Source organism: Sceloporus undulatus, chromosome 2 (assembly GCF_019175285.1).
Source record: "Sceloporus undulatus isolate JIND9_A2432 ecotype Alabama chromosome 2, SceUnd_v1.1, whole genome shotgun sequence".
Lineage (NCBI taxonomy): Eukaryota > Metazoa > Chordata > Lepidosauria > Squamata > Phrynosomatidae > Sceloporus > Sceloporus undulatus.
Window position 1 is genome coordinate 232,475,438 of NC_056523.1, and position 21,902 is coordinate 232,497,339.

General features: G+C 41.9%; 1 protein-coding gene across 1 annotated transcript in view; it reads right to left on the bottom strand.

Moving 5' to 3' along the window:
• Positions 1-21,902, bottom strand: part of ADAMTSL1 (ADAMTS like 1) — a 628,141-nt gene that overhangs the window by 26,348 nt on the left and 579,891 nt on the right. Inside the window, exons 23-24 of the mRNA XM_042452391.1 lie at positions 11,535-11,714; positions 7,792-7,926 (exon numbers count right to left, since the gene is read on the bottom strand). Coding sequence (XP_042308325.1) covers positions 7,792-7,926; positions 11,535-11,714 — 315 coding nt within the window. The remainder of the gene's footprint in view (positions 1-7,791; positions 7,927-11,534; positions 11,715-21,902) is intronic.

The following is a 21,902-nucleotide window of genomic DNA, read 5'->3' on the forward strand; positions in this document are numbered from 1 at the left end:
CATATTTTATTTCCATCAGCTATTAGTACTTCTTCCCAAACCAGTACATAAAATGATGAAAATACCACATAGGCAATAACAGGGAAAATAAATAAATAAAAATAAGTGCCTATTCTCACAATGCAATGATAGGAGGAAATTCCTCCCTCCCTTGTAATGAAAAAACCTTGCTAGTCCCTATGAAGACAGTATGTAATAGGTATTTCCCGTTTGCATCTGTTAGATCAATATAATTCATCCTTGATAAATGACATATCTTCCAAATAAGTCTTAGTACAGAGACAATAATGTCTTACACACATTTAACAAGAACAAAAATATGAAGCAATATACTGAAAATAAACCAGCCTTGTTCTGCTCAGAGGAATAATATTAATCCCACCCAACACAGGTTACTAACAGAAGTACTTACTTTGTAATATGGTCTTATTAGCCATGACTGAAGACTTTATGGCATGTCGATGGAAAAGCCTTGGTTGTACTGCAATTTACTGAGCACTATCATTATTCAAATGAATGAACAATACACAGCTTGTAGTAAATGGGACCACACAGGAACACATGGTCAGGCAGGGATGGACAGATCAGTGTATTCATTTTGTGTCATGTTAGCATGTGTTAATTCATATATCTGTTTCATCCTGTTGGATATATACCCCCCTCTTTTTAAAGTACAAAATGGGCATTTAAACACACATTTTCTCTCAATTTTTGTTGTTTGCTTAATAGTATTTTTTATTTGCCCAAAATTCAATACATGAAATTTATTATGAAATTTATTGTATAATTTGGAGAAGTGTAAAATCTGATGGATAACTACAATCTACGCTGCAATATTAGCCTAGAATTTGTGGATCAGGTCAGTTCCATAGGAATTCACAAAAAACCAAATTCCTGTAACATTTACACTATTAGATTTATCACATGTGATGTTTCTTGTGTATATTGGGGTGGAAAATCAAATATCAGATATAGCACACCTACTGAGATCTACATCCAAGCAGGGGCTCCACTTCTGTTTCCCAGAGCCCCCGGCCCTCCTCTTCCTCCTCAAAGTGGATGCCTATTCACTTTCCTTATCCAAGCAGGTAAGTTGTGATGATAACAAGAAGGAGCAATGCTCCTACCAGTTGCCCCATCTTCTGGGCAACTGGGAGGAGCAAGCCAAGAAGGCGGCACATTAATGGGAAATGGCAAGGCAGCTGACCCATTGAGGACACCCCAAGAACCTCACTATGTCCGGAAGGAGCAGATTGTCTGTTGTTGTTGTTGTTGTTGTTGTTGTTGTTGTGTGCCTTCAAGTATTTTGACCTATGGCAACACTCATGGGGTTTTATAGGCCAGATTTGTTCAGAAGGAGTTGCCTTCCTCTAAGAGTGGCAGAGTGTGATTTGGCTAAGGTCATCCAGTGGGTTTCCATGGCTGAGCAGGGATCTGAATCCTGGTCTCTCAGAGTGCAGCTATATTGCAGAATTAACATAGTTTGACACTACTTTAACATCCATAACTCAATGTTATGGAATTCTGGGATTTGAAGTTTTGTAAGGTATCAAAGCCTTCCCTGCCAGAGACCTCTGAGGTCACAACAAACTATAAATCCCAGGATTCCATAGGTGGAGCCATGACAGTTACATGAAATGTTGTTAACTTTGGTATCTCCTGCAACAAACAGTAGAGCAGTAAACTAAATACACGTGGGGTAAAATCTGCTCAGTAAATTGTGTTGGAAGCGAGATGGGGTGGATGTGACATGGTTGGTTTGTACCCTGGATGCCTGTCATGGTGGTGTCTTGTGGTGTTATTGAGGTGGGTGAGCTGAGAGCAAAGGCTGCCCCAAGTAAAGGCATCCTGGAGATTCCTTGCCCAGGTATCCAACAAGAAAAGGATGTCGCCAGCTTTAAAGGGTCCAGAAAAGAGAAGTAGCAGAAAGAGAAAGATGAATTTGTGGACAAGACTTAGGATGCAGGAGCTGTGTGCTTCCATTGCCATAATTTCACTGCTATCTTTGCTTTTGCCAGCTCTTCCCTGGGGAATGAACACACATTTTAAAAAACAGGCTGGAGGAAGTTTATACATCTCTTCTATTTTTGGAAGACATGATCCTGATCAGGTCTCCACATTAAGCAAAATCATCCAATTTTTAATTTATACAGATTAGATCTTTTAGTTTACTGAAAAGCAAAGAAAAATGTTATGCCTTTAAACAAAAAGTAAAACTTGCACAATTTGTGAGCCTTCCAAACTCTAATCCCGACTCAGTGCAAAAGTACAGTAGATTGTTTGTATAGTGGGGCTCAAGAAAACTAAAAGCTAAATTGCTGTAGCCAAAGGTTACATATAATATGCACACTCCTCTCATACCCCCCTGGGTTTGTTTCTGGCACCCTAAGGGGAATATGCAGGCATGTGTTTTAGCCCTCTGGGGCAGAAGTTTTTGCTGGCTGTTTGGAAATAAATCCATCTGCTTTTTGCTTTCACTTGGCCTAGCAGAAGCCAAGGCAAAGTTAGGTTTCTTTGCTTTCACAACCTACTCAGTCGACCTCTGTTGCCAAAGGGCTTGTGGAGCAGGGAGACAGGCCTAGTCCTCCTTTATCTTCATTTCATTTGTGTGTTTGTGAGTGTGGGAGGAAGCCAAGGAAAAGAAGGTGGGAGAGAATAGGAATCTTCTGCCTTCCCACCCCCTCCATGCAAGAGAAATGGATTCTTATGTTTTGCAAATATTAGAACCAAAGAGTCCAGTAACTTGCATAGTGCGAAGACATTCTGCAAACCGTTCTGTCTCCTGAATCAACAGAGAAAGTGGCCCCTGTAGTCCCACTCCACAGTCACTGAGAACAAGGTATGAAAACAGAGAGCTGTTTTCCAAGATCCCAAGGTTATGCTTACAAGTGCTGGCAGTTAGGGAAACCTTCCTCTGACTTGTGAACTGAGCAAATCTGATATGGAAGTCACCAGGGGAGAAGACAATAAATATGGAACAGCAGGATTTCCTTTTTACAGTTGACTGTACTTCTCTGGTTGTAAAAAGCACACTTTACTGGCCAATTGTACTGTTATTGTTTAATATCTCCTATGAATTGGAGCTTTATTATTATTTTTTAAACAACTTGTACTGAAAGTCTGGGTCATAATCTGGACATCAGTCAAATGGTAAGGAATAAAGGCAGATTTCACACTAAACTATAAGAATGATGAGGACAATAGAGTCTATGCCACCACATGGAAGTTGGCATTCAGCCTGTTCTGGATGTGGTTGAGCTGTCCTTAAAGGATTAAGTTCTCAAGCTTCTTTTTGAGTTCAATTAGCCTCCAGGGCATCTTCTGTTAGCTTAGGTTATGAATCAGCTGCAGGCTCTCTTCTACAGTAGGTCCTTGGTATCTGCTGGAGTTTGATGCCAGGACGCTGCTGTGGATACCAAAATCCATGGATGCTCAAGTCCCATTAAATACAGTGGCATAGTAAAATGTTGTCCTGTACAGAAAATAGCCAAATCAAGGTTTACTTTTGGGAATTTATATATTTTAACATATTTTCAAGCCATGCTTGACTTCGTGGGTAAAAAAATCTGTGGATATGGAGGGCTGAAAGTAGTATCTTCTCTAGTTTTAGAGTAATACTGGTGGAACAGTCAAAAAATAATTATAGTATTAAGCTTTAAAACATCAAATGGATAGGGGTACCATATCCAGATGTGTAGCTATGGGGGTGGGGGCAAAAGGAGGACATTTCCTTTCTAAGTGATAATTCTGCCCTCCCCAATGAAACTTCCTCTCATTCTTCAAATGTCTAGCACTGCAGTAATCTAAAGTTCAGTTCAGCACTGGATTTAGACATTCAAAGATAAAGAGCGAAATTTCCAAGGGAATGTGAGCACAGCAAAAATAAATGTCCTAGATGTGAGCGATGCTAAATGTTTTACTCTCCACAATGTTAGAAATCTGGGGAATGAAGGAAAATTTCATGGGGACAGAATTCTAATGTCTTGTAAAAATAGACTCAGATCCTTTTATTATGTACAGGGGAGACACAAATAAGATACACATGACTGATCCCTTAAATCTAATTTGGCTAGGAGCATAAAATATTGTCTTTATCCTAGTTTTCAAGTCCTTCAATGATCCTCATTTCAGGCCCCATTCATACTGAGCTATTTGCTCTGGATGATACTGGGTAGATCCGGATGCCCTCCCCCTGAATCTCTCCAGAAGCAAGTGCCCACTATGAAATACTTTAATCAGGGTTATTTACTCCTGAACGCCATTGCATCTCTTAGTAGAGAATTCACATTTGCGGTAACCGATTTTAAAAAAGGCTCCTTTGCTGTCAATCAAATTCTCTTCCGCTTTCGTAAAGGTGACTTTTCTTACAGCGATTGGGCAACCGGATGCGTGATTTCCCCCTTCCCCCCTACTTAAAAAAAACACCAAACCAAACAGGCGCCAGTATGCGCAGATTTTGTCAGATTTAAAAACCTCTTGCGTTGTGGGTATTTGGGTCACTGCTGGTTATGGATCTTCCCTTGGCCCCGTTTTCAACCCCTAAATGCAATCTAATGCCATCTCTGCATCCTGCATCTTCTCTCCTTGCCACCCCAGAAAGCCTCATACACATGTAATAATAACAATAATTAATTCCTCACCTCGGAATGCCAGAAAAGGATGCCATGCATCCATTGCTTTCCCTCAGCCAGCCCTGAATTCCTTACAGACAGTAGCAAAAGCATTATCAGTTTGCCAAATTGGAAAGAGAAACGTTTGTAACATTCGCATTGTAGCATTCACATAGAAAAAATAATGTAGAAAAAAAAAGCCTTTTGCAAAAGTCTCCTGCAAATGCCATGTTGCTGGAAGCAGAAATGAAAGGGAAAGTGAACAAGCAGCCACGTTCTATCTATATATCTATCTGCCTGTAGCAAAAACCATGTGCATAGTCTGTCAAAAATAAATTTAAAAAATAACATTTGTAACATTTGCATAGAAAAAATAATGCTTTTTGCAAAGTGCCTTGCTGCTGGGAGCAAGGAATTGAAAGGGAAAGTGAATGGGCAGGTAGCCACATTCTATCTATATATCTAGCTACCTGAAGCAAAAAACATGCACATTGTCTGTCAAAAATAATAATAATAATAAATATAAAAAAGCCTGGTGCAAGAGCGGAGGCTTGCTCTGTTCTGCCTCCCCCCTTTGACCTACCCTGAACTTGACCCTTTGTCCTGCTCCTTCCTTCTCCTCCTCCTGCTCCCCCATTACCCCAATTGCCCTCCATGGGCCCCTTCTCTCCCCCGGTTTCCTCCTCCTCCCTCACCCCATGAAGGGGAGGGAATGCTTTGCCCTCTGCCCTCCCTCTGCCCTAAATCCCTCCCAAGAACTTGACCTGATCATGATCAGGGACAATTTCATATTTGCCGAAACCGTTTAAAAAAAATCCAGCTTTTACTCTGATTTGAAAAGACCCGTGCTAAGGGGCACTTGCCCCTCAACTGTTGTGCAAGCCTCGGATTCCCTTGTGGGAGATTTGAGGTGAATATGAACTTCATGTGCAAAAATCGGTTCCTGATCCGGGGTAAAAGGTAGTCCGAATGGCCCCTCAGTCTGAGTACAATCTTTAAGGCTGATACTATAGGGTGAATGTGATTCCTGTGGATTTTGGAGTACATGCTTAGACTGCAGAACACAGCATTGCGGATATGAAGAAACAAATACAGAGATGTGGCCAAGATCCGACACTGGGAGGCACCTGTCCTCAAGTAGCTAGATCTCTAACACTACTCCCCCTCCCAAAAAAAACCTCTCACCCTGTAAAATACACAGCCTCCCCCAACATGACAATTTCTGGACTGTCGAGAAAAGGAGGGACCAGCAGAGAAGTGTAAGTGCTCACTGATGATGAAGTGAAAATTGTTGGATGTGTTGCTGCTGATCTTCCCACTCTCTGACAACCTGGAAATGGCCATGTTGGGGTGGTGGCTGTGGAATTTGTACGGTGTACTTTGTGGAGTCTTTTAGTCACTACATGATTGGAACAGAATTCTGACCTATGTGATGACTGAAAAGGTGACTTGTGATGTTGTAAGGCAGGCATACAATATTGTAACTGATTAACAGGATTCCAGACATGTATAATCTTCTGCATTGGCCTAATGGCACTCCAGGATTAGTAACCTACTATGTAAACTGACAGTGTCAAACACCCTTACAGCCCCATATATGATCATCCTTTGTACTACTGGCATATCCACATTCCTCAGGGATTAAATTGAAGACTTCTCTTCCGCTGGTAGAGAGCTAGAGACTCTGTCACACATGGGAGGGAATAGCATCACCATCTTCCCTCATGTGCTCCTTTAAGAAGCTACCAGTAATCTCTGGAAGGTTGATACAGGCATCTCAGCCCAGGACAAGGCATATTTTTTGGTCTCCATTTTAGGAGGAAAACCAGGGGCACACTAACTTGAAGAAAATGTGTTAGCCTTGGGATAAGTGTGAGTGGGTTTAATTTGGGCTGCTGCTACTCTGCAGAATACAGTTTGATACTGCTTTAGTTGTCATGGCTCCATCCTGTAAAATCCTGGGATTTGTAGTTTTTTGAGGCACCAGAGCTCTCTGACAGAGAAGGCTAAATAACTCACAAAACTAAAAATCCCATATTTCAATAGCATTGAGCCATGACAGTTAAAGGTCCAAAACATACTGCAGATATAATCCAGTCTGACACCGTTTTATCTGCCCTGGCTCAATGCTAAGGAATTCTGGGAACTGAATTTTTGTGAGATATTTAGCCTTCTCTGTGCCACAATAAACTACAATTCCCAGGATTACCTAGCACTGAGCCAGGCTAGTTAAAGCTGTCTCAAACTGGATTGTTTCTGCAATGTGTTTTGGACCAAAGTGGTGTCAAACTGCATTAATTCTGTACTATAGATGCAGCCTTGGAGGAACCAGTTCATCATTATTGTGAGGGGATTCTGACTTCTTATCAGCTAAAGGATACATGGTCCATTTGTTAATTATCGATAATTATTTTGCACCAGTGGTTTGTTCTGCTCATAATATCACATTATTTCCTTGGAAAAAGTGGAGGCTGAGGTAGCATGTTTACTCCTCTTCTTCTAGCTCTTGGGTAGAATCTGTCTATACTATAAATACATACATACATACATACCTGAAAAGGAGTGTGTCCCCTCCTCTGAATGAGCTTTCTGAAGAGCTCCTCTACAACTTAATTCAGTTAATCATAATCATATTCACTTAACGTTAAGAAACTGAGAACATTAGAAAGGTTGCATTTCTGCTGATTTGACAAAATATGTGGGAATGGAATCACTAGAGACTGTTTGTAAAAAATATTAATAGGAAACATGGATAATATTGAAGGAAATATTGAAATGAGGATGTAGGTGTCAAATTAATATTTTAGCACATTGGAAATAACCCATCTATCCCACTTTCTTCACATCCTCTTTTATTTGATAGGTAATTAATCTACAAATGCCATTTGCAATATCCCTCTAGAAGCCTGTGAGCATGAGCCCTTTAAGCAGATTATTTTCCATCTGGACAAAGAGAAGCCAATACTTTCTGGATCAAATTCCTTGCAATAATCACATAATATTTTGGTACAGTGGGGAATGGATTTCTGGTCAGACTTCCCACTTAAAGCAAAACTTAAAATCAACTGTATGTCTGTGTATGTTTCAAATTGGAGTGGAGTAACAATGAATGCATGAAATAATTCTTTACCCAAAATGTCTATTGTTCCTTCTAGATTATAGCAGGTGGAAATGTATTTACCTATGAGCACCGAACTCCCAGGACTAAGCACTTTTCTGGTCCCTGAAGGAGATGTTATCACAGAAGGAATGCCTGGCCAGCTGATGGACAAAATGGCTGCCATGTCATCCAATTGAGGAGGGAGTTGTGGTGGATCTGGAAACACAATGAAAAGGCTGAGATATTATAAGGAAATAGTTGATATTATTTAGTACCATTTATGGCATTATTAGATACACTGGAGAGTCTGTTTCTCAAACAGGACAATATCTTCTTCTAGGATGAGCAGAATTATGGAAGGAAGGAAGGAAGGAAGGAAGGAAGGAAGGAAGGAAGGAAAAAAGGAAGGAGGCAGAAATAGTATAACAAAAGAAAAAAAAAACCCCCCCCCCCTGCTGATTTTTGTCCACAAATGGGTGGATATTTGTTAACAAAACCATTTCCTAATTTGACAGGTATAAGCAATTTGGCCGATCTAATGTGAAGACAGCAGATTAAAAGGACTAACCTATGAGAAAGAACTAAGTCTAGGGCCCATCATTAATCTACAAAATGCAGTATCATTGGGTGTGTTTGGTGATCACTTTTTAAAAAGTATTAATTAAATTTAAATAAGATATGATTATTTGTAGGACTCTAGCCCAAGGCAGAAACATCTCCAACTATTAGAAACTGTGGAATAACAGCGATGATACTGATCTTTCATTTCCCTGCTTATGCACCTCCCAAAGGAATCTCTCAGTAGAAACATTGTTGAACTTCATGGGTTTTTCTACCCAGCATGGACATTTCTAAGCTCCCCTGGCAACACTGTGAGTTTTCCAGATGACTTCAGAGATAGTTGAATCCCTAATTCAGAAACGTTTGTGCACACTTCGAGGTATTGGAAAAGCCAGTCTCCTTGAAACATGACAGAAAGTCGACTAAAGGCTCTTTCACATAGGGACGATCATCCCCTGAGGACTTCAACATTAAGCAATGAGTGGCCTCTCTGTACAATTGGATTAGTTGGCAATGCCATACTGCTTCTGTTTAGTTCAGACAGAACACATTTCAGTGGAATCAGTTCACACAAGCCATCAGATATAGAGGTTTTCTGTTTAGATCTGGGTCCCATCTTCAAGATATCTGATCATGTATGTGTATGCAAATAGAGGGATTCCAAAATTCCCCACAAATCTGAATCCCAAAACACTTTTGGTCCCCAACATTTTGTATAAGAGAGATTCAACCTGTACTATGATTAATAAATGTACATATGAAGCAGGTCTTTGTATTGACAATGGGTTATAAGGAATGTCTGTTTTTCAACATGGTGCCAGAGACAAAGAGAGTGAGAAAGAGCAAGGGAGAGAGGTACTGTGAAGGGGGCTTAACTAAGGTGAGTGTAAATATTTTGCCCTGGAAGTTTGAGTCAGCAGAGATTAAGCACAAGCAAAGCACCAAGCCCTGAAAAATGAGGTCTGCCATGGGTACTTTTGTGTGTCTAAGGAAGCAATAATACACCCAGGCTCTCCAAAATGTGCACACTTCATTAGCAAATCTGCAGTAGCTTTTTTGCTCAACTCAGCCCTCCGTCTTTCATCTCTCAAGCAGTTGGGAGCAAAAATGGAACAAACGTGTTATTAGGAAGGAAAATCCATCAGCAAGCACCATAAATCAGCTCTAGGAACACATTTCCACTCATGCTTAGGGCCTGACAATGGCTTTCCAAATCACCCAGCTAAACTCAAACTGCCTGCTATTATCATGAAACCCAAGACAAAGTAAACTTCACCCTTCGATGAACTGAGTCCCTGTTTCTGTATTTGTTCTAAAAAATAAAGGCAAGTTAGGTTTATGCATCTGTCAGTGAGGTGTGAAATTGGTCTGTGTCACCTTATGATTTACCACACGGCTTACTTCTCCAATATGAGTGTGACAGAGAACAGGAGGATATTGCCTTCATTTGGGAAAGCTCGCTCTGGAGAAGAGACTCATTCCATCTTCAGCCAGCATGAAAACTGGTGTAAAATTCTCAGATGTGACTGACACTCTCCAGAGCTTGAAGTCAGTGGAAATGAATACAGGAAGAATGCTATTTCAGACTGCAAGTCAGAAATTTCCATAGGTGTTGGTGTTTGTTGAGGTAGGGATGGAATTTTCAGCACGTTAAAAAGCCCACTCTTCATTTGGGGGGGGGGAAGAAGCAATATATTTGAAGATCATTTGTTGTGGTTACTCTTTTTATATCATATATAAAAACTATTGCAAGGATAGGAAACCTTCTAGATGCCACTTCTGATCATCTGCTCTGCTGATTGGGGCTGATGGGAGTTGGGAGTCCAGTGAATCTAGAGGGCCACAGCTTCTCCTGTCCCTGATAGAGCAAGCTTACCAACCCGTCAGTCAGCTCCTCCCTTCACTTTTTAGATCTTTTTCTATATCTATCTATATCTATATCTATATCTATCTATCTATCTATCTATCTATCTATCTATCTATCTATCTAGTACACAATACATTTTGTTTTATTGTTTTAATCACAATCAATGCCATTTGTATTGCAATGCAACACATTCTACACAAGGATGCCTTTGGGAAATGTTTTGGAACTTCAACAGGTCCAAAATGCTGCAGCATGAGTGCTGACTAGGGCTGCTTATAGGAAACATATCACTCCTTTGTTGAAATAACTTTACTAGCTCATGGTTCCTTTCAAAATATAGTAGTAGTAGTAGTAATAATAATAATAATAATAATAATAATAATAATAATATGTTTTATTTATATACCGCTATTCCAAAGATCATAGCGGTGAACAGCAAGTAAGCTAATTAGCAAGTAAGCTAATTTGCCCCCGACAGTCTGGGTACTCATTTTAACGACCTCGGAAGGATGCAAGCCTGAGTCGAGCTTGAGCCCTTTTGCTGGTCTTGAACTCGCAACCTTGTGGTTTTGAGTGAATGGCTACAGTACAGGCATTTAACCACTGCGCCACCAGTGGTATGACCTATACGGAGGGACAAGTGTATAGTGTTTTTGTTATTAGTGGTTTACCCACATTCACAAAGGTCCTGTGCCCCTAACCCCAGTGAATGTGGAGGGATGGGTGTAGTAACAAAGCAGCTATGGAGGAAAAATTAACCCTCCCCTCGCCCTGTTGATGTTGTGTATCTTCAAGTCATTTCCAACTTATGGTGTGGGGTTTTCTTGGCATGTTTCTTCAGAGAGGGGTTGCCACTGCCATCCTCTGAAGCTGAGAGAGTGTGACCTGCCCAAGGACACCCAGTAGATTTCCATAGCCAAGGGGGATTTGAACCCTGATATCCAGAATCCTAGTCCAATGCTCAAAGAACTACACAATGCTGGATCTTCCCTCTGCATACCTGAAGAATATTCCTCATCTGAAGCTAGTATTTACTTTGTGAATAGAGACACCTATTTTCTGCTGCAAATGCAAATACATTGGAGGAAGACAAATTTTCCTCTTGATTACAGGAGAGGATGAAAGGGTTAAAGTATCTTTACCTGCCTGCCCTGATCCTGTTAAGTATCACCTTCCACCCAGCAGATACTATTTGTAGTTTTTTAAAAAATGTAAATTAACTACAAAGGCCCGTTTAATATCTAGTTTGGCCTCAGGTCACTCTATTTTATATCCTCTGGCAATATGGTTCTGCCTCTTTGGATTACAGATTAAATCACAGCTGACACTTGTTCTTTAAAAAAATAAATGACAAGAACTATTAGCTCCTTGAAAGAGAGTATAAATTTAATCTTACCCAGGACCATCAACTGTGTTCTTTCAGTCATCTCCCCACGGATGTTGGCTGCCCTGCAGGAGTACAACCCTTGATCAGAAAGGGAGACATTTGCAATCAGCAATGACCCATCATGCAGGTGATGGCCGGAGGCCAGCTTGGTGTTATTCTTAAACCAAGTGAGTTCTGCTTCAGGCACACCTGATAAGAAAATGCATTAAAATAAAGATTGAGAGACATACCGCCATCGAGAGACTGTTGACATTATGTACACCCAGCAAGAATGTTGTTGAACAGAACAGAAGTAACCTGGGTGCTTATCACACTAGTCAGTTATTTCAGGATGTGCTGCTTGAAAGCTGCTTCTCCCCTACTTGGAAAGGTAGCGGAATGGGAATGAGCTCTTTTGCATCATCCCTACATTTACACTTCAGTAGTGTTAGTTCCTGCGTTTGCTTTCTTGCACTTGAAATTTCACCACCCTGCTTGTTCTTCCTGCTGCTCAATGATTTTTTTGTTTGTGCAATTGCTCAAATATGCAACAACACTATTATGGAACCACCAACACTCCTATCCAGGTTGGAAAGATGAACAGATATCACACTGCTGCCATCATTTTCTCCTATGCTGTTCACCAACACTTGCTTTTGAATACCACTCTTTACCCTTTTGTGTATTTACTCTTTATTTAGTCTTTAATCTTTTCCTGGAGCCCATGGTTTCTTTAGGGATTACTTCTTAAAAGGATAACAGTGGAACTGTGTTACTGTGATACTCTCCTCATTAATTTTAAAAATAATTATGTAAACTCCCCTTTTTAATGCAACCCCCCCCCTTTAAAAAAAATAACCATCATTAATTTTAAAAAGTTATGTAAAAAACCAATTCTTCCCTTCCATTCATTCCTTAGATTCAGGCCGTGGCAAAGTCGTGTTGTTTCTTTCTTTATAATGTAGTGAGAACCAGGCCTTTTCTTTCAGTTTTTACTGCTAAGACTTCGATTCACACAGTGGTTATTTCTCGCCTGGATTACTGTAATTCTTTGCTAACTGAGCTTTCTCTTTCCCATCTTGCTCCCTTGATTTCTGTGCTAGGATAAGATTTTTGCCTGCCATTATGATCATATCACTCAATTGTTGTTGTCCCTTCACTGGCTCCTGATCCCATTTAGAATCCGTTATAAGCTCTTACCACTAACTTTCAAAGCCCTTCATGGTTTGGCCCCCACCTACTTGTCAGCACTTGTTTCCCCCTATATTCCTGTTTGCATTCTGCGCTCTAGTGATTTGGGGCTATTGATTTAGCCAAGGATTTTTTCTGCCCCTTCTCCCACGCTGCCCCTTATTTTTGGAATCTCCTTTCCATGCATTTGCAGACCACCACCTCTTCAGACTACTTTAAGTCTACATTAAGGCCTATTCTATTCAGGAAAGCCTTCCAACTTTCATCTTGGTTTTATGATCATATTATTGGTATTAATTTACACTTTTATAGTATTGTTTTAACTTTGTTATAGTAATATCTTATTAATTTTATAATCTTGTTTGTGGTTTCAGATTGTGCGCTGTAGGCAGGGTTTTGTTTCTATTTCAGATTGTTGTTTTCTCTCCTCTGTAAAGTGCTATGTAAAGCCTATGGTGCTATATAAATAAACTTAACAACAACAACAACAACACCCTAATCAAACCAGAGAAGGGAGAACAAATGTACAGTGGTTCTTTTGGAAACTCTTGGGAATCCTGGCGTCCTCCCAGTCCAAGCACCAGAAGCAGTTGTGGGGATTTCATGCCGGAGATCCCCAGAGAATTCCCAAAGGGATGAACAATGAAATGACACTCACTATGCTGCCAATAACACAACAAAGTGGAACAAGGCATTCATAATCCAGCCATAGCTGGATAGTGAAACCATAGTGTGATAAGGGGTAATTAATAAATTATTTCAACTGGGAATGAGATTAATTTCCAAATGACCCAGCAACAGCACAGCATAGTATAGTGCCAGGAGAGCCACAGCATCATGCAATAAGCTCCAGGCAGTGGTTTGAGCCTTGGATTAGGGAGATCAGTGTTCAAATCCCCACTTGGCTATGGAAACATACTAAGGCCCATTACAAACGTTTTGTGCGTGCGGAGCGTGCACTAGGGTTAGAAAGGGGCAGTGCTTCCGCACCCCTCTAACCGTAGTGCGCGCTCCGCACGGACAAAATGGCAGTGGCCATCCCACAAGGCCACCGCCATGAGGACGTCACGACCGCACCGCCTCTATATGGGGCGGCGCGGACGTGACGTCCTTGCTCCGCGCCAGGGCGCTTAGTGCGCCCTTAGCGTGGAGCAGGAAGGAGCTACTCCTGGTTTGGTCGCGGGTACAGCCCCAGACGGCTGTGGCTCAGCGGACCAAAGGAGAAAGGGGCCAAGCGGCCCCTTTCCTCCTCCTCCCCGCGCCGCGGGGTGTCCTTGGTCTTCAAGCCCCAAGCCACCTTTCGGCTGCGGGGAAGGGCCTTTTTCCGCTTCCGCCCCGCAGCCTAAAAAGTGGCGGATCGGGGCCTCAGCGGCTGCCGTTCTGGCGCTGACCCCTATACTCCTGGGAAAGGGGCGGGTACAGCCTGCCCCAAATGGCGGTCTGTAACCCGCCAGGTGACCTTGGGGAAGTCACTCTCCCTCAGCACAAAGGAGGAAGGGCAAACTGTCAATGAACAAACTGTGCCCAAAAAACCCCATGATAGGTTCACCTACAGTCGCCATGAGTCAGAAATGACTTGAAGGCACACAAAGCAACAGAAAGGGTGATTAACACAGTGGAATTGCAATATAATAGTGTCATATGAAAGCTTCGTAATCTATGCATGCTTTAGCCCAAGCTAAGCCTTAAAAAAGCCAGCATAGTTCAGAAATGCATTCGTTAATTGCAGATGCATCTGGATTTTCTTTAAAATATTAATTTTTTATCTGATTCCTACTCCTTCTCTGGGTATTTCACAAAATTTTAATTTTTTAAGAATGTACAGGCCTTATCCCCCACTGTGGGACATAGACATGGACAAATACACATGGCAAATTAATTTTTATTCCCAACGAAATAGTAGAATCACTGACATCACCAAAATTGTGCAAGTAGTGACTACTAAATACCATTAAAGTAAATTATTATACCATAGTTAGGACTACATTGGATTTTGCCCCCAAATGGATGACTTTCTCCTTAATTCCAAATCACCATGCTCTACATCAACAGGCAGTATTGGGGCATCTTCCCTCACCAAGGGAAGTTTGAGCTCTATTTTGTATCTACCTGGCAGGGTGGATACAATGCAGCCTTCACATATTGTTTGGATGACCCATCATCTTCAATACTAGGCAGCATAGCCAATAGTGAAGAATGCTGGGAATTTCAGTTCAAATGTCAAGTTAAGCCAGGAAGTTTCCTGGAGATCCGGCAATCTCCTGCATTCCATCTCATTGCCCTGCTTTATTGAAATAGCCATGAAAAAATAGGAGCTATTGAGTTTGTTAGTATCATTAGAAATCAACTGGGGGCTATCATAATTGTTGCGCTGTTGCCAGTATGCCCTGAACCCTATCAGTAGGATTGCCAGAATGAAAATTTGAGAAAGCATCTGTATTATTAGTTGCAGAAGAAGGGATTTCAGAAGTGTTGCTTTTCATGAAACCAGGTGACAAAAACCCTTGCTGAAATTCCTTTTTCTATACAACTATTAAAAGTAGAGGGGGCATCTCCAGTTTTCACTTGGGCAATCTAACCACCAGCCACAATGTTTGAGAACAATATAGATGTAAAATAATACATAATAATAGATGATAGGAGTTGATAAAATAAGCAGGCAACAAATTAAAAGCATCAAGTATAAATATCAAGTGTCAAATACCTCCTCCTGGCATTTTTGGTTTCCCTGGTCCCTCTCACCACTCCATTGCACAATTGTTAATATATACAACTTTTCATTTTGCGAGTATTCTGGTGGGGGTTTTTTTTTTTAAACGTTTCTTCTTAGCTCCCACTTTTTTTTTAAAAAAAAATCTGCGACGGTGGCTTTCACCAAAACATGAAGGATTCTCCCTGCTTTCTCTGTGGAGCTGCTTTGTGAACTGAACTCTTGCAACAGCCAGTCACAGTTCAGGATGAAAAGGAATGATAACCTTGTCCACAAAACATTTCAATGGTAGGACATACTCAAATAGAAATCTACAATCCTGGCAAAAGTCAAACCAGAATGGACAATTATTTAGTACTTCAGTGCAATGATACACCACCTAACACGCATCCTATTCTGTATCAGATACTCGGCTTTTCAGGCCCAACGACAGTATGATTTTTCAAGTGATGAACTACCTCTCCCCCCATCACCACCACAGTATGTTCTCATTTCTTTTTTTGCAGCTGGTTCCTGCCAGCTCATTTGAAACACAATCCAGAACACCCCGATCAAGGTCCCACAACCAACAAAGTGGATTTTATTTGGATAAAACTAAGAGCCTCCAGATTTGATCTAAAGTGTGGCTGCTACAATCTGCAGCTGCGCTTGAGACAAAGCAACATATCCAGAGGTTTGGGTGCTTTTTTATATCTTTCTTTGATTTACCTGAGTTATTCTCCCCCACTCCACCTTTACATGCCGGCTCAAGGTAAACAGAAAATAATGACAACCAAATGTTCCACCTGTTTGGAGCAAATTGCATGGGAAAGTGAAAGAGAGAGTACATGGCAATGAACAGCCACTAGGCTTTCCTGTATTCTATTTCATGTGAGATTTCTTGCAAGGAAATGGATAAAGAGAGCAAAATCACAGCAAGCTGGCAAGAATATCAAAAGCTTCCACATAAAGAGACAGGTGCAGATGCAAACAGAGCTGCTACTGCTCCCTGGCATTGACAGTAGGGGGAGCAAGAGCGTTTCTTGGTTCTTGGCTCTGCCTTTTAGTTATTCTGCAGTTGGTCACCTGTAGTGCGGATGGAAATAATGGTATAAAAGGCATAAGGCACTGGACAGAGGGGATAGAAAGTGGAACTGTGACTATTTTCACAGTGAAAATTCAGACTGTAGCTTTCCCACTACATCTGAAAAAGACAGTAAGTGAAAAGGAAGTATAGAGGCCATAGTAGCTTCAGGTGAAAGAAGTCTAAAAGGTTCCACTAAAGAATGCTGAATTTCTGCCCTAAATTTCCATTCAAACGAAGACCTGTAGAAAGAATCCACTCCTTTTTATTTATGACACCTTAACTTGGCTTTAAATTTAGATTGCATCTTTCGCCTAAATATAGGCCTCAAGGCAGCTTGCAGATGGTTCCCCACCGGACTCACTACTACTACTACCACCACCACCACTAATTCTTCTTCTTGGCCAGAATACTATACCAGTTACTCAGGAGCGTTACAGATGTGCCGAAGGGGCGTATTAGGGTTAGGAAGGGGCGTGTTAGGGTTGAGAAGGGGCGTCCCTTTGGGATGCCCCTCAACCCTAATACAGACCGAGTCCGTACAAAATGGAGGCGCCCGTCCACACGGGGGACGCCATTTTGACGTCGTGGACACGTAACGTCCAGACGTCGCACGGCGGAAGTGATGCCACGAGTGCGCGACCTGTGCCTCATGGCGTCACTTCCGGGTCGCAGAAAGAAGTGCCATTTCAGCACTTCTTTCTTGCTGCGCCCGTGAACCACGCGGTTTGGCCGCTGCGGTTCCTGGATGTAGCAAATGGCGGCAGTGGCAGAGCGCCCTTCTTGGGCGCTCTGTAACATGCTTCAGTTAAGTATACTTAACCAAATAACCTCTCCTGGCCCAACCCCTCACCTCCACCCATAAACCTGATGGAAACTTTCCACCTGTAGAGTAGAACTCCTCCACATACAACTGATACTCAGCAAAGTAGGTTGGGGAGGATTACAGGTGTGGCAATGGTTTCAAAATCATGACTTGGAGTGCATCTTTTGTTGTTGCTGTTGTTGTGTACTTTCCAGTGATTTCTGACTTAAGGCAAATCTATCATGGTTTTCTTGGCAAGATTTCTTCAGAGGGTGGGTTTGTTTTTGGCCATTGCGTTCCTCTGAGCCTGAGAGAGTGTAACTTGCCCAAGGACACCTAGTTGGTTTTCATGGCTGAGACGGGATTGGAACCCTGATCTCTCAGGCGGGTTACAGACCGCCATATAAGTATGCGACAAGCGCGTACTAGGGTTAGGAAGGGGCGGTGCTTCCGCACCCCCCTAACCCTAGTACATGCTCCACGCACACAAAATGGCGGCGGCCGTTCCACATGGCCGCCGCCATCAATACGTCACGACTGCGCAGCCTCCAAACGTGGCGGCGCGGTTGTGACGTATTGAGGCCGCGCCGCGGCGCATAGTGCGCCCTTTGCGCGACCCCGGAAGGAGCTCCGTTTTGGAGCTCCTTCTTGCTTTGCGTTGCTGGGCGCAGCCTTCAGATGGCTGCGCCCAGCAACGCAAGGGAGAAAGGGGCCAAGTGGCCCCTTTCTCTTCCTCCCCGCCGCCGCAGGGTGTCCTTGGGGCTTGAAGACCCAAGGACGCCCCTTTCCATGCTGCGGGGAAGCAGCCTTTTGCCGCTTCCTCGCAGCCTGCAAAGTGGCGGATCGGGGCCTCGGAGGCTGCTGGTCTGGCAGCTGAGGCCCCAATACACTGGGGAAAGGGGAGGGTGCAGGCTGCCCCAAACGGGTGGTCTGTAACCCACCTCAGAGTCTTAGTCTGACTGCCTCTACATTGTAGAAATAACGCAGGTTGATACCACTTTAATTGCCATGGGATTTGTAAGTTTGTGAGGCACCAACATTCTTTCGCAAAGAAGGCTAAAGACCTTCTAAAACTATAAATCCCAGAATTCCATAAGATGGAGCTACAGCACCTAAAGTGTAGATGCACCCTATGTAGAAATTATGAATATGAAACAGTTACAGCTGAATAAATCTAGGTAACTGTTTCTTATTTACAATTGCCACTTAGTCATTATTATGACACTACTGCCATGATCATAACTGTTTCCCCAACCTACTTTACCAGGCATCAGCTGCATTGGGAGAAGGGGAGCTATTCTGCCACTAAGCATGGCTGAATGCCATTTCCATTAGACTGGGGAGGGGGTGTTCAATCCAGGAGAGGTTACCTAGTTAAGTATGCTTAACTAAGGGCTAACTGCTGGGGACTTCTGGCTTAACTCTAATGAGGTGGAAAGGGTTAAATCCAACATATACCATGTGAGCCCACCTGCTGTTAATTAAGTAAGCCACGAAATATACTTATACAATTCATCTAATATGTAATATACCCTTTAGAGCTCTCTCTTAGAGCACCTCAAACAGCTGGCTACTCTCTTTTGCTTGTATTTTGCCAGTCCTCTGCTTCCTTGCAGGTTTTCTTGTAGACATTGTTCCTTTATTGTCATGTCCTTGGGTTGACCTTATGCCTCACTGAAGTCAAGAGGACAATTTGGCACTTAAGTTCCATTGATTTTAGTGGGAACTGAGAACAGTTTACTTGGTCTTGATCCAACCCATTGTATTCTGTTTACCATATAATTGATTTCAAACCATGGTAGCTCCATGCCAAAGTCTTTACTGGATCATGTTTTAAATTCTTTGCCCAGCTCCATGCTTACTTTCCCAGAGTCTCAGCTCTTTTATCATTTCAGCATGCATACAGTCCTCATTAGATCAACTAATGAGAATATGGGTACCCACTCACCCCAATTCCCAGGTATACCTACTACTCTGTCATCAGTAGTGAATCTAACAAATGTAGCTGTAATTGTGAAAAAATATTTGGTGTGAATCAATCCTCCATCCATGCTAAAACTCACCCAACATCTTGTGTAGAAGCCCATCATGGATCAATTAATTGCCCCCAAAATCTCACTTTACTGTGTTCTGTTTCTGTTCTGGCTGCTGAAAACAGTGCTGGGATGTGCTTAAAGGTAATGGACATTTTATACAGATTGGAAAAGTGACTTTATTTGGACTTCATGCTGCTATGGGAAATTGTGAAAGGGGTAGTCACATTTCCAAGTTCTACAATGTCCCCTGGAACCTTCCATGAAGAAAGATGTTTATTGTTGTTGTATGCCTCCAAATAGTTTCCAATTTATTGCAATCCTAAGGTGACCCTATCTCAGGGGTTTCTGAGGCTGAGAGTGTTTGACTTGTCCAAGGTCAGCCAGTGGGTTGTCCATGGCCAAACAGGGACTTGAACCCTGCTTTTCAGAGTCATAGTCCAGTGCTCAAACCACTGGCTACACTGGCTCATAGAGAGTTTAGTACTAGGCAAAAAAGACAAAAAGACTGTACTTTCATTTAAAGTATAGACCATTCCACACAACATAATTATACCACTATGATTACACTTTAACTGCAATGATTCCATCCTATAGAATCATGGAGTCTGCAGTTTAGACAGGGGTATTGAGAATTCTGAGCCACAGAGCTCTGGTGTTTTACCAAAGTACAAACCTGAGGGTTACACAGGATGTATCCATGATAGTTAAACAGGAATCATACTTCTATAATTGTGTTAGTGCAAAAAAGATCAATGCTAACTAATTGTAATTATACAATGGAGAAGAAGCATAGGGGCTATGGAACTTTTTTCAGGGCATCACTATTTGCCATAGTGCTAGAGTTGCTACTATATGCCAGCAATTGAAATGACTGTATTTCTTTGAAAGATTCTTTGCATTTGTTATTAAAAGCTAAAGGGTTTGCTTCAGCTGGCTGAAGATCTTTTGCTAAAGCATATTGTGTTTTATGGGTGGAACCTATGTAGTCAGAAATAAGCACCACTGAATTCAATGAAGCTTATTCCCATGCAACTAGGATATGTTTGTAGTCACAGATTGTAAATTCAATGATGAAATTTTATTAATGCTTTGTTTGTTGGTTTGGATCTCTGCACTATATGATGGAGCACGCAATTGGACTGCTAACCTCTTTGAGCATAAATAATAGAAAAGCACTATTTCTCATACACATACTAAAGATTCGACTTGTGTGAACAGCTGTGGTGGGTGTCACAATGAGTTTCTGCACCAACACTGACTCAAAACATTCCACTGCATGAGTCTCGAGCCATGGCTGTATCCTAAGTAATCTTGGGATTTGTAGGTTGGTGAGGCACTGGAAGGGCCTGCCATTCTAAACACTCTCCTTAAACTGCAAGTCTCAAGATTGCACCATGCACAAAGATTGCTGAAGTGGAATCAAAGTGCTATAACTGTGTAGTGTACAAGGGCCCTAACAGTAAGAGGGAGTCACCTTTCCATTTTATCCAACAGCCAGCCAGGCTGGGATGGTCTCTTTTGTCAATGCTTGCAATGGGGCATCCACATTCACCACATGTAAAGGAAGCAGCTTAGCTGTGAGGGAAGGGCCCACAAAGAGCTCTGCTTCCAAATTTTGCTGACACCTGGCAATATCTACTTCTTGAAGTGGCCATCTTACTCTGCCTTATTGAAGGGCTGGCACATCAAATTTACCACCATAGCCTTCCTAAGTCTTTCCCAAGGAACGCCATTTCTCCAAAAGGAGATGAAAAATCAAACACTGGATACACTGTGCGTGCATTTAACTTGCTCTCTTGTTACAAGAGTTCAGCATTGCAGGTGGCCCCCCAGGTGCATTGCATGTGTTATCCAGTTTCCTCCTGATTCTTGGAAATCAATATGACTGCACAGGATTTTGGTTCCAGGAGGCTAGAGGATTACAGCATTTAATCTGTAAATGCTCTGATGGAAGGAAGAACAGTAATGCCATTTTCTTTTGTTAATCCCAGGAGAGAACAATAATTACTTGGGATCCTCTCTGAGTGTGTTATAACACATGCCAACAGGACCTTCTTTATTCTAATGGACTAGTGCCATGTTTGCTTTATAAAACTATTATGTACAAGAGCTACATGTACCATGTGTTCATCCTATGGCAGGTGAGTGGGATGAAAAGGGAAATTAAAAGGCCGGAACTTGTCAACAGAAAACTCTCTCATGATCACACAAAGCAAAAATGACAGAACTGTATAGTTTTAAGCACAGTGTTGTAAAGAACAAAGCTTCCCCACAGCTTGTATTAATTTTGTACAAAAAAGTAGAAGAATAAACTTCTTGGTTCCTCCAACTTTTCATTGTATTGCCTTTGCATGACATCATCTCAGATAAATTTTATGTAAGAGGATGATCATAGTTCAGACCCCTCCAAGGCTCTCACTTTTGCAGTACTAGTCCACTCTCACAATTAGCTCATCTGTGATCTTCTTTGAACAACCTCCTTCATTAGTTTCACTGCACATGGAACAGACCAGCTGTGTACAGAGTGAAATGTGGAAACGAACCAGATATATGATCTGAGAGTAGTGATAAATGCGAGTTGCATAAAAGCAGA